The following is a 12,420-nucleotide window of genomic DNA, read 5'->3' as shown; positions in this document are numbered from 1 at the left end:
CATGTGATGCTTCTGTAATTTGTGTAATTAACAGCACCTGTTAATTACCTGTGGCACATAACAGGTGGTGGCAATAACTAAATCAGTTGCAGCCAGTTAAAATGGATTAAAGTTGACTCAACCACTGTCCTATGTATGTACCACATTGAGCATGGAGAAAAGAAAGAAGACCAAAGAACTGTCTGAGGACTTGAGAAGCAAAATTGTGAGGTAGCATGGGCAATCTCAACGCTACAAGTCCATATCTAAAGACCTGAATGTTCCTGTGTCTACCATGCGCAGTATCATCAATAAGTGTAAAGAAAAAAATTGACGAGACATTTCAACGAAAGCTCGTGCAGATGGTGGGTAAAGAACCTTGACTAACATCTAAACAAGTTCAAGCTGTCCCGCAGTCCGAGGGTACAACAGTGTCAATCCGTACTATCCGTCGGTGTCTGAATGAAAACGGACTCTATGTTAGGATACCCAGGGAGACCCCACTTCTGACGCATAAATAGACATAAAAAAGCCAGGCTGGAGTTTGCCAAAACTTAACTGAGAAAGCCAAAAATGTTTTGGAAGAATGTTCTCTGGTCAGATTAGAAAAAAGTAGAGCTTTTAGGGAAAAGCTCTACTTTTACCTTGGCTTATATGTTGTATGATAATGTTTGAGTAATCTTGCGCCGCCATATCTGTCAGAACTGCTTCAGCCTTACAGTCCAACCAGAACCCTCAGATCAGCTGACCACCTGCTTCTAGTAGTCCCAAGATCAAGGCTGAAGCTTAGGGGTGACCGTGCATTTGCGGTGATGGCGCCCAGGCTGTGGAACCAATTACCACTTACTATTAGACAGGCCCCCTCACTTACGGATTTTAAATCACGTCTTAAAACATTTTATTTTTCGTCAGCTTTTAATGTGCAATGACAGTTTATGACCTCGTCTTTTATTTATTTTATTTTATGTGTTTGTTTTATCTTTCAAAGTTGACTTATTTTGCTGTGTTTTGCTATGTAAAGCACTTTGGTCTCCTTGGCGGATTTTTAAATGTGCTATACAAATAAAGTTGATTGATTGATTGATTGAAAAGGCGTCAACATAGAGTTTACAGGGGAAAAAACAAGGAAGGAAAGAAGACCGTCCCCGCAGTCAAACATGGTGGAGGTTCCCTGATGTTTTGGGGTTGCTTTGCTGCCTCTGGCACTGGACTGCTTGACCGTGTGCATGGCATGATGAAGTCTGAAGACCAACAAATTTTGCAGCATAATGTAGGGCCCGGTGTGTGAAAGCTGGGTCGCCCAGGTCATGGGTCTTCCAGCAGAACAATGACCCAAAACACACTTCAAAAAGCACTAGAAAATGGTTTGAGAGAAAGCACTGGAGACTTCTCAAGTGGCCAGCAATGAGTCCAGACCTGAATCCCATAGAACACATGTGGAGAGATCTGAAAATGACAGTTTGGAGAAGGCACCCTTCAAATCTATAGCAGTCTAAAATTCCAACAGAGCATTGTAAGAAACTCATTGATGGATGCCGGAAGCAGTTGTTTGCAGTTATTTTGTCTAAAGCTTGTGCTACCAAGTATTAGCCTGAGGGTGCCAATACTTTTGTGCGGCCCATTTTTGGAGTTTTGTGTAAAATGATAATGATTTAAAAAAAAATGTCATTCACCTTTGTGTTTTTTCATTGCAAGCAAAATGAATGAATATATTACTACAAAAGCATTTTGATTGCAATCATTTAATGGGAGAAATTGAGCATTATCTGACAGAATTGCAGGGGTTCCAATACTTTTGGCCAGCACTGTATTGAAATAATTCAGTTGATATTATCATTCTGTTCACACGCTCACCCTCAAAATGCAATATGTTGCTTATGCTGCAATAATCGGCTTTAGAAATTGCCACTTAGTCATTGGATTACAAGATTTTAAAGTTTACACTTTATTTTTCTTGTGTATTATTTGTAGCGCCACTCAGCATTTTTACCTTTTTCCTTTGTTTCCACTTGCAGTTTTTCTTAACGGTTGGCTGTTTTTTCTCTACTATTTGTTTGTATTCTGCACCCACTGAATGAACAGTTTTTAGTTCAATTAATAATTATCCAAAAGAGAAGCAACATGTTCTGGATTCAAGATCTATAATTGTCACCATCAATGTTTGTTCAAAGTATTCTCAACAGTGTTAGTGAGCTAGGGCTGGGCGATTTTAAGTTCGAAGATCGGAATTCTTTGATGATCTCGGTGATCAACTGTCTCATATTTAATCGAGTGTGTGCAGGTGGAAACTGACTTAGTTTGGCCGATTTTTAAGTCCCTCATGAAGTGTCCAATGTTGATGGTTTTTAGACTGTTTGTTACAAGTCTGGGGAGGTAAACTGTAAAGCTAAACGTATAACAAAGAAAATTGCACATAATGTGCACTAAAACACAAAATATTTTTATTTCCCCAACGCCAGCTAGCTTGATGCTAACTTGGAATGGTAGATGACATTGTATAAAAACTCAGTTAAACAAACAACAACATATAAGCCAAGGTTAAAATGTATTTTAAAAAATTAAGCAAAGAATCAAGATCGAGCTATATGAATTTTTTTGGGAAGTAATTTTAAACCATCAAACATCCGTTACTTGAACACAAACACAAATTAGACTACTCCGTGTTTAATTCTTTTTGAAAATGGTTAATAATAATGAAAACAACATGTTTTTAATCTATTTCTAGAACCAACTGGAACAAAGCAGTACAAATGTGCAGCAAAGCGAGAGAATTTGCTCTGGCATTGGCCATACTGGAGTGTGCCATTAAACCAGTTGTCATGCTACCTGTGTGGAAAGAGTCTCTCGGACACACAAGGTCACGTGTGTGTCACTACAGCAACTCTACAGCAGTCAAATAGTACAACATGATCTGTGATTAGGACTTGATGAGATTTTATAAATAAGTTTTCCTCTTACAGGCTACATCGCATGACCGCCATGGAGCGTGAAGAGAAAGAGAAAGTGAAAAAACGGGAGAAAAAACTGGAAGATGAGGAGTCTCTCCAGCAGGCCACATGGGTGAAATATAGTGTTAACATCAAACACCAGGTGAGAAGAAAGTGGAAGAAAAAATGCCTCTTTATATATTCATCATTAGTCAGGGCTCCAGACTGTCTCTTAATGGGGGCTTTTTGAAATTAGAGCCAGTGCGAGTATTTTTTTTATCTACTCCCACATGCTGACAAACTTCTTACCGGTTAAATCGACTAGGTCGCTGTAATGTAACGAGCTGGTTTCCCAAGGAAAAGTACAACAGAAGAAAAGGACTTCGGAGCCACTTCCAGGACAGCAAGACTCACGACACGGCCATCCCAAGAGGCTCCGTCTGCCTCGGACGTCTACCTCGAACACATTTACGCACACGTCCCCCTGGTCGTCTCCGGTTTTGGTTTGTGCTTTCAGGAAACGTATGCGGCGCCACATCTTGTTTCTATTTGATAGTTTCCAAGTGTTGAGTGCGCAACTGCATAAGTAACAATGTTAGACTTTGTCGTTTTGTCCAGATTTATTTCAATCACAACTCTGACTCCTTGTAAAAGCAGAGCGTGACCATGCTCTACCTTAAAACATATCTATTGGGTGTTCTGCCTCTCTCGGTCAAAAAGGTTCACGACCCTTGACTAAAACCCATGACTATCTTTAGATTCTGAAACTTCTAGAAACTTATTTTTCATATATATATATATATATATATATATACATTTTTTGTCATGAATGGGACACTCCGCATCCCTGTTACAGCTGGGGCCATATCTACACCTAGCAGTTTTTTTTTTTTTTAAACTAACCATCCTGCTGTAATACATCAAGAAAATTTTAAATTACGTCCACACCAGCACGTTTGTAGAAAAAAAATCTTCCACAGGCAACCGTGTTTTCATTTATAACTACATTTATAACAATGAGCGAAAAATAATTTTCCATAATACCCCCATCCTTCGCAACTGTTCTTCAATATGAAGCACTGCAAGAATTTGTAAATAAATGGAAGCAAAAAAGCACCTGTCTAGTTTAATCCAAATGTAAACCTTTACCTCATGTGTGACTTGGGGACAAAGTTTGTCACAGTCAGCGACGTTTCCACGGTTAAATCTTCGATTATCAGTGTCCACATGATGGCGGCACAAACACAGAATTCGCACATCTTCACTCTGGCCGCAGTTTTCAAGAACCCTTGTTTAAATGTGTGTTTGGATGATAGGCCAAACCGTTGAAAAAGTTCTTCTTTTTGCCAAATACCCTGGTACATATAGACATGGCCTGGGTCTCCCTGAAAAAAAATTCCCGTGTTAACCTAATTTGTAAGCAGTATACTGGTTGATGTCAAAACTATAGAGAATAAAATGTAGATTCATAAGTTTGTAGTTTTATGCATTTATTATGAAAGTATCGGTTAAACATGGAAAATTAGAGGAAAACTTAGCAGGTCGATTTACAGTGTGCGCCCCTGAATCTTCTGCTTGCACTCCTAAAATTTTGAATTTGGGGTTAGGGTTTAGTCCATGTAAAAAAACTTAGTCTGGAGCCCTGTTAGTAATATAGGAACCGTCCTTCTCATGTACATCTTTACATTTTAACATTACATTTGCATACTATTAAATGCATAGTTCCCCATAATTTATTTTGTTGTTCTGACAAGGTGTGGAAGCAAAAGGGTGAGGAGTACAGAGTGACGGGGTATGGTGGCTGGAGCTGGGTCAGTAAGACTCGTGTATTACGTTTTGTTCCCAAGTTACCAGGAAACACCAACACGAACTATCGTAAAGAACTTGAAGGTAAGGAACAAAGACAAGTGTTTTTGTTTGTTTTGTTTTTTTTAGCTTAAATTCTTTATTGTCCTCAAATTGCCAATGCTTAAATCTGTAAACCTAATTCTGTCTTCATAACAGCCAAAGTAAGCAAGGAAAATTCTGCTTGCACAAATAAAAAGAAAAAGGCACAGGATGAAATGAAGCCCACTCAAAATACGGCAGAAAACAAGCAGCAGGTTTCCATAACTGAGCCAGCTCAAACCTCTTCATCAGAACAAAAAGCATCAAAAGAGGAAGTGAAGTGCACAGAAGAGGAGCAAGAAAAGGGTGAAAATAACAAAATGGAGATTGAACACAGCCTGAATACGGCACCTTCAAATGAGGAAAAGGGTAATTGGTTTTGTTTTTAAATACAGTGGTACCTCAAAATTAGAGCAGCTCAAAGGTTGTATTCTGTTAAGTTTGACAACAAGACACACAATTCAATTATATTTCATTTTAAATGTATGGTTATTGCAGTGATTACGTCCAATGTCCTCCAATGCTCCTTTCCCCCCCAGGCTTATCAGGGCAGCAGTGCCCACTATACATTCCTTGATAAACTCTACATCGGAAAACTATTAACATTTATGTAACTTTCCTCTAACAGGGTTTCCGCAGGGTCTTAAAGTTTTAAAATGTCTTAATTTCAATAATTTGGATTTAAGGCCACAAAATGTCTATTTTCCTGTATCTCACAAAAGGTCTTAAATACGATTTTGAAAGGTCTTAAAAATCTATTGATGTTTTATTTAGATGCATAAACTTCATTTTCGCTTTTGAATGTTTCGATTTTTGAGGACGTCGAAACCCTAACTACAAAGCAGAATTACCTGTGCTGCCTGCTCATTTTCCTTTGTCCTTTGTTTAATGTATTTTGCTGGTATTGATGTGAAATACAGTATGTCTTAAACTGTATTCAATATGGTCTTTAAAAAATCTCAACTCTTAAATTTGGCCTCTTGAAACCTGCAGAGACCCTGTGTAAAGCCTCCGACTACGCCGCACACTGTCTTCGAAATTAATGTTTTTTTTTTCCTCATGTTTGGTGACAGTGGTATTTGTAATCTTTAGTCCTTGAACAGACAATTTAATAATTGTGTTGCTTCTACAGATATTTAGTTTTATTACTTGTGGGAAAATGGTCCAAGTATGACTATTATCACAGTATACTGTAGAACAACTTGTTTGACTATAGAGAATAGGATTTACAATTTTAAAATTTGTGAATATTAGCGTCTTGAGGTGTTTCATAATCTTACTATTTATTCTAGAAAACGTTGAAAACAAAGGCCCTTCCATGCCAGCTGTGCAGCCTGTAAAAGAAGAGCCAATCCAGAAATTTGACCAGCCCAAAGAGGAGACCGCTGCACTGAAGCCTTTATATGACGTTGTCAATGTGAGTGAAGGATTCCATTTGCGGACAATTTATAAGCAGAAGGTAAAGCCTTCTAAATTGGATGGGCTCTTGGAGCGGCGTGTTAGACAATTCACCTTGGAAGAGAAGGAGAGACTGGAGCGGTTCAGACAGTCGACTTTCCTGTCAAAAATGGCTTCTGCAAGGTCTTCTTTAGTCAAGACTGAAGGAACTCCATCAGCTAAACAGCTGCCTGTCATGAGTTCAATTAAAACCGAAGAAAAGCAAGTGAAAAATCCTGTTGTTAAAAAGCTTGACTTTGAAGAGAAACATAATGAGCGCAAAATAAATACGGATGTTGAATCAAACTCCAAGGCAATCAACCAAAGCATAAAGATGGAATTCGATCATGTGCATGGCAATAGCGGAGCTGCTACACCACACAAAGACGTGAATGGAGAAATGACTGGAAGCACAGAGATCAACGGTAAAACCAATTATAAATCCGAAGCAACTGAAAGTCAGGAGAAAACTCAGAAACAAGAGGTGGTGCCAACGGGTGAGAACGTGAAGAAACGTAGCTTTGAGGAAATGGAGCAAGGCAGTCGGCAGGCTAATAAGGAGATCACGGATGCCGACCAAAGCAAGACCGATGCCGGGCAGGTTAATGGAGAAACTGGGATCATTGCTGGTTCAAATCCAGCCCAAAGTGAAAACAAAGAGCTTGTCAAACCTCTAATGAATGGAAATCTCTCCCAAGATGATTCTCTATTCAGCAGTCATCCACCTCCCCCAAAGATTCCTAAATTAGAGAATCATGTGGCTAATACGCGAGATTCTCAAAATATTGCAAGAAATTATAAGGATCCTCTTGTAAAATCAGAAGAAACAGTGCCTGATACTTCTCAAAGTTCAACTCTGTCTTCCCTTAATAGTTTTGACAATTGCACGATTACAAATGATGCAAAGGCATCAACACAAAATGTATTACAGTCTCAAAATGCCCCAATATCTGCAGCAAATTGCACAGACTCTTCCACATCAAACTCTACTATTAAGACAGGCATTTCTCAGAAGCCTGCCAGTGCAGGTGTCACTAATTCAAAGCTGGGCATCGCCACCTCAACTGCAAACGGTTCCATGACAATAAGCAATGAGTATTCCACCAGTGACAGAGTCAGTCTTCTCAAGTTTGGCAAATGTAAGAAGGCGCGATCGGGCACGGCACTACCATCCTATCGCAAATTTGTCACCAAAAGTAGCAAAAAGAGCATCTTCGTCCTGCCCAATGATGACCTGAAAAGGCTGGCGAGGAGAGGAGGTTTCAGAGAGGTTCCCATCTTTAACTACAATGCCAAACCAGCCCTGGATATTTGGCCCTACCCCTCGCCTCGGCCTACATTTGGAATCACATGGAGGTTAGCATTACAGCTGCATATTTTTATTCCTTTTTTTAATGACACTGCAGATGCTGTTTGTATTACTATGTTTATTCTCTAAGGCTAGAAACATATTTTGTTATCGCTTTACTCTTTTTTTTTTTTTTTTTTTACCCTGGTTAGGTACCGTCTTCAGACAGTGAGATCACTGGCAGGAGTTAGCCTAATGCTTAGGTTACTCTGGGCCTGTCTAAGGTGGGATGACATGGCTGTGAAGCCCTCCGTTGGTGTAGGACTTACAAGGAAAGGTAGGAATTCTACAATTTACAGAAATATTTTTCAATGTCATTTATTTGCTTTCGAGAATGGCTTGTTTTTTTTTTCCATGTATAGCCTCACATTTTTTGTAGCATTTGCATGTTGTCACTGCACAAGTATTTTTTTTCTCAGGTATTTGTCGTTCCTCTCACATCACCAAAACATAATTCTTAGGCTTTGAATTCCCCCAGAATTGGGTTGTTTGTCTACATGTGTGCTGTGATTGACTAGCGACAAGTCCGTGGTGTCTCCCGCTAATATCCAACCCTCACATGGACAAGTGAATAGAATACAGAAAAGTTAATATAATGTTAACATCTTTCATCTTCCTGCCCTTTTCCAGAAACTACAGACACGGATATCACCACAACAGAGATCATCAAACGAAGAGATGTCGGGCCTTACGGCATCTACTCAGAATATTGTATCAGGAAAATTATCTGTCCTCTTGGAAACAAGGACTCTCCTAAAGGTAGAATGTATATGGAGTAGTAATTTGGAAAGTGGCAGGCCCACAACAAACTAAACAATTTCACCGATCGTGACTCAATTGTGGCGCAGTGCATGGAATTCTGAAACCTTCAGCGCATAATTTAAATTTATTTATTAATGCTTGACTTCTTTTTGCTATGAACAGAAACTCCGACTCCACAAAGGAAAGGTCTGCGATCAAGTGCTTTGAGGCCCAAAAAACAGGAGCCAACAAAGCCAACTGGACCTATTGCTGTGGAGACTTGGATTCCTGAAGAGGACCTTGAGCTGTGGGAGATCAGAGCCTTTGCAGAAAAGTGAGTGTCAGACTGCAACTTAAAATTTCAGTATTTTATTTTTTTGTGAGATGTCCCTTTTCCAGATACCGTATTTCAACTAATGTTACTGTATGAATGAAGCAGCACAGTAAAAGTGCATTAAGTACTTCAATGGAACACAATTTTATGAATGTAGTTCAATTACCCCTTTTTCTTTGCTTTTACAGAATGGAGAAAGAGAAATCACAAGGACCAGATTCCTCAAAGACTGTCAGTAGCTTTAAGAGTGCGGAAGATGTCAAGGCGCATTTGGAGAATCAGCTTAAACAGACCAGACTGGCTGCCCAGCAGGTGAAAAGACTGCACAACACCGTCGTCACAATCTTATAAATGGTTTTAGAGGACATTGATCTGATTGGTAGTGAACCTAGTAGTAGCCAAAGGTAAATGTTCATTTAATGTGCTGTTTTAGAAACGTTTTGAACAACAAGCCGCATCCACAGCTGCAACAACAACAACCACCACCACTTCCACTACCACCACTTCATCCAGCCCTTCAACTTCTGTTAGTACGCCTATGTCTACCGGACAGAGAACAGTTCCTGCCACATCGGGGACCAAGATGGTCTTGGCCTCAAAATTGGGTTCTCCACTCTCCCTGCATCAAGACAAGAACTTCCACCAGTCTTTTGCCACGTGGGTCAAACAGGGTCAGCCCAGTAATAATACAGGTAAAATTGTGCATATAAGCAATTGATCCATCTAAAAATTAGCATAACCTTATTATTTCTTGATTAAAATGTAAAAGCTCGACTTTTTTAGTAATGGAATATTTACTTCAACTTCTACCCACGTTTGGCCCTGCTCATTTGGCTACTCTGTGTGGTCTATCAAGCATTTCGTGCAACTATAAGTTTTTTTGTTACATTTTACTACATACTAGTACATGAAAAAACCATACATACAAGAAAGATATATAGCACTGTATAATACTGTACTATAATGCATTTTATGTTAAGCAGTGTTGTTTTTGGCAGCCATTTTAATTTTTGTCTTAGTCTTATTTGGATGAAAATACTTATTAATCTTAGTCATATTTTAGTCACTTCAAAATGTGGTCGTCTAGTTTTAGTCAATGAAAACTCAAATTTCGTCTAGTTTTAGTCAACAATTCTCAAAATGTTTTGGTCTATAAACTTCAAAAGTTTTAGTCCAATAATATAATAAATAAATAAAAGCTTTCCTACAATTTTGAATAAACATGTTAGACGAACACATAACTGTAGAGTCTACAAGGACATCACCATTTTCATAATGATAATACACACCCATCAGCAAAACAGAACATTATTTGCACTTAATTAAATTCACCTGGACTCCACGAAGTGTATGTAAATTCTTTTCCTAGAGTTTAAGAAGACAGTCACCGTGCTAAAAGCTAACATGAATGCTATGCCAACACTACAAGTTAGTTTAGTGTGTGATGATCACTCAGCACAGACCACAGGCCTCTAGCCAAGATAAGAAAGCAAAACATACTAAGCAGCACCTGACACATACAGTATGTTTCACAAAATTCGCCTGGAATGGGCACAGGCTTATTCACTGGCTGGTAAGTACGCGTGTGTGTGGGGCGGGGTGGGGGGTGCTGGTCGGAGACGCAGCACGTCACATGAGTGACACGACCAAACACTGCTAAATGCGTTCTAACTACACATACGATAAAAATTTTAAAAAATCACACATTGTAAATTTATGACGAAAACTATGGCGAATTTTAATCTCAATCTCGTGTCGTCAGACGACAACTGGCATCCATCTCGTTACGTTTTAGTCTCCCAAGACATGTTGTCAGCGCGCCATCGTGACACAATGAAAATATTGATTATTGACAAAATATTTTCGTTACAACACTTATGTTAAGGCAACGATTTAAAGCACAAAAGGACACTATACAATCAATTCACATAATATGTTATGCTTTTTATACAAGTATACTATCTAATGTGAATGTGTGTGCATATATACATTATATAAGCCTGTCGCGATATGCAACAAGTCAATCAAATGGTAAATAAAATTGAGGACGGTCATTTTACCGGATACGATTTATCGCCGTGTGCGTGCATGTGTTTGCGTGTGGCACACGTGCCTGTTGATTGCGTATGAAACAGCAGTTCCTTTTACAGATGTTTATTGATCATCAACACACCAGAGTATAAAAGTTCAGATATACAAACTGCGGAAACACATCCATATTAAACATTGTAAAACATTAGCTTTGCTACATTGAGGCTGATGGGGAAAAAAGATGATATCGTATTCCTAACCACTTTAGCCTTTTATAAAACATTGGCAGTCTTCTCCAAAATGCAAACTTGTGGTTAAAAGGTGACACTTCACACATGAAAACTTGCTGGTTTACAGCATCTCCAAACAATGGGAAAAAAGAACAAATCTTTACTGACACCACATGCATGACGAAAATAGAAGTACACTTTCTTTTTTTGCTGAGTGCAAAGCTTACGGTTAGCGGCTTAGCGAATGTACTTCCGTGTACATTTCAAAACAAAAGCACGTCATGTTCAACATGTAAATAGTAAATGGACAGTACTTATATAGCGCATTTATCTACATGTAAATAAAGATTTCTGTAGTGCATAAAGATTAGCTGGAAAATACACCCATTATGAAATATCTGATTGGCAATGAATGATTTGTCTTCAAATTTGCTAACATGCGCACTTTACAGGACAAGATGACAGTCATTTTGGATCAAAAATACACCTTTGATGGGCTCTAACTGGCAGAGAACAAAAATGGCGTTTGGTTTCTCACCTATTTTTGCATTGCTTTGTGTGTGTTTTTTTTTTTTAATTATTTAATTTAGTTGTTTTATTTAAGAACAATTTATTGCATTTGAATGTGTGATTTATTTGGATGTATTGTCACTGCGTTAGTGGTTGAATTTTTTTTTTTTTAAATTGACAATGATATTGCATATCGGCAATAACTTTTGAGACAATATAATCTAAAATTTGTTATTGCAACAGGCCTAACAATATATTCGATTTTAAAGTTCCTTGTGTATTTAAAGACAACGTAAACCGCTTTATCAAATTACTTGTGCACTTTCTCTCCCATCCCAAGCGTTTTGTTTTGCACCTTCGTTTATGTCATTGTTACTTTCAACAGAGGAGAACAAATGCACCAGCATATTCCCATCCGGGCCTCCTGCAAACCTGAGGACGTACAGTACACTGCATCCTACAACTGGCAATATCAACCTCAGAGCTACTAACTCGTCATCTTCACAACAAAAGGTATTTTGCCTTTCAAACTTGAGCCTTGTTCAAGCTTACCTAACGCAAGAGATCATACTAAACATGGCTAACGGTTACTATTGTTTTGGGTCCAGCTGAAAGCAGAAAGCCAAACACAACCTGGAGCAAGTCCTCTGTTGGCTTCACAAAGTATTCTTTCTATTAATTATTTCAATTTTTTAAATATGCTTATCTAATGGCGCTAATGCCCTATAGATGAAATTGTTTTTTATTTCCTTGGTACTAGGCAATTCCCAAATGGGCCAAGGGCAAGTTGGTTCTGCAGCTGTGTCTGGTTCGACTCCTGTGCCGACAACTGATAGTCAGAGAGTTACAGGTCCTGTGCCATCATCACCTTGTGCTCCCAGCACAACGCCCGGACAGCGACCAGCAGCTCCCTCCCAGCCAAGTAGACCACAGCAGGGTCAAGTCAAACTCACTATGGCGCAGCTAATGCAGTTAACACAGAGTGCTGAGGTGAGG

General features: G+C 38.9%; 1 protein-coding gene across 7 annotated transcripts in view; it reads left to right on the top strand.

Annotated features, from left to right (window-relative positions):
• The window catches only part of bptf (bromodomain PHD finger transcription factor), a 45,210-nt gene that overhangs the window by 19,612 nt on the left and 13,178 nt on the right, over nucleotides 1-12,420 (top strand). For all 7 annotated transcript variants that reach the window (XM_057861259.1, XM_057861257.1, XM_057861258.1 and 4 more), the window contains 13 exons: nucleotides 2,705-2,836; nucleotides 2,940-3,069; nucleotides 4,661-4,796; nucleotides 4,911-5,162; nucleotides 6,086-7,586; nucleotides 7,731-7,855; nucleotides 8,209-8,337; nucleotides 8,503-8,653; nucleotides 8,842-8,965; nucleotides 9,087-9,345; nucleotides 11,810-11,937; nucleotides 12,033-12,087; nucleotides 12,185-12,414. In XM_057861259.1, coding sequence (XP_057717242.1) covers nucleotides 2,705-2,836; nucleotides 2,940-3,069; nucleotides 4,661-4,796; nucleotides 4,911-5,162; nucleotides 6,086-7,586; nucleotides 7,731-7,855; nucleotides 8,209-8,337; nucleotides 8,503-8,653; nucleotides 8,842-8,965; nucleotides 9,087-9,345; nucleotides 11,810-11,937; nucleotides 12,033-12,087; nucleotides 12,185-12,414 — 3,352 coding nt within the window. The remainder of the gene's footprint in view (nucleotides 1-2,704; nucleotides 2,837-2,939; nucleotides 3,070-4,660; nucleotides 4,797-4,910; nucleotides 5,163-6,085; nucleotides 7,587-7,730; nucleotides 7,856-8,208; nucleotides 8,338-8,502; nucleotides 8,654-8,841; nucleotides 8,966-9,086; nucleotides 9,346-11,809; nucleotides 11,938-12,032; nucleotides 12,088-12,184; nucleotides 12,415-12,420) is intronic.

The sequence above is a fragment of the Corythoichthys intestinalis genome, chromosome 16 (genome assembly GCF_030265065.1).
Source record: "Corythoichthys intestinalis isolate RoL2023-P3 chromosome 16, ASM3026506v1, whole genome shotgun sequence".
NCBI lineage: Eukaryota > Metazoa > Chordata > Actinopteri > Syngnathiformes > Syngnathidae > Corythoichthys > Corythoichthys intestinalis.
This window is presented reverse-complemented; position numbering and strand designations above follow the sequence as displayed.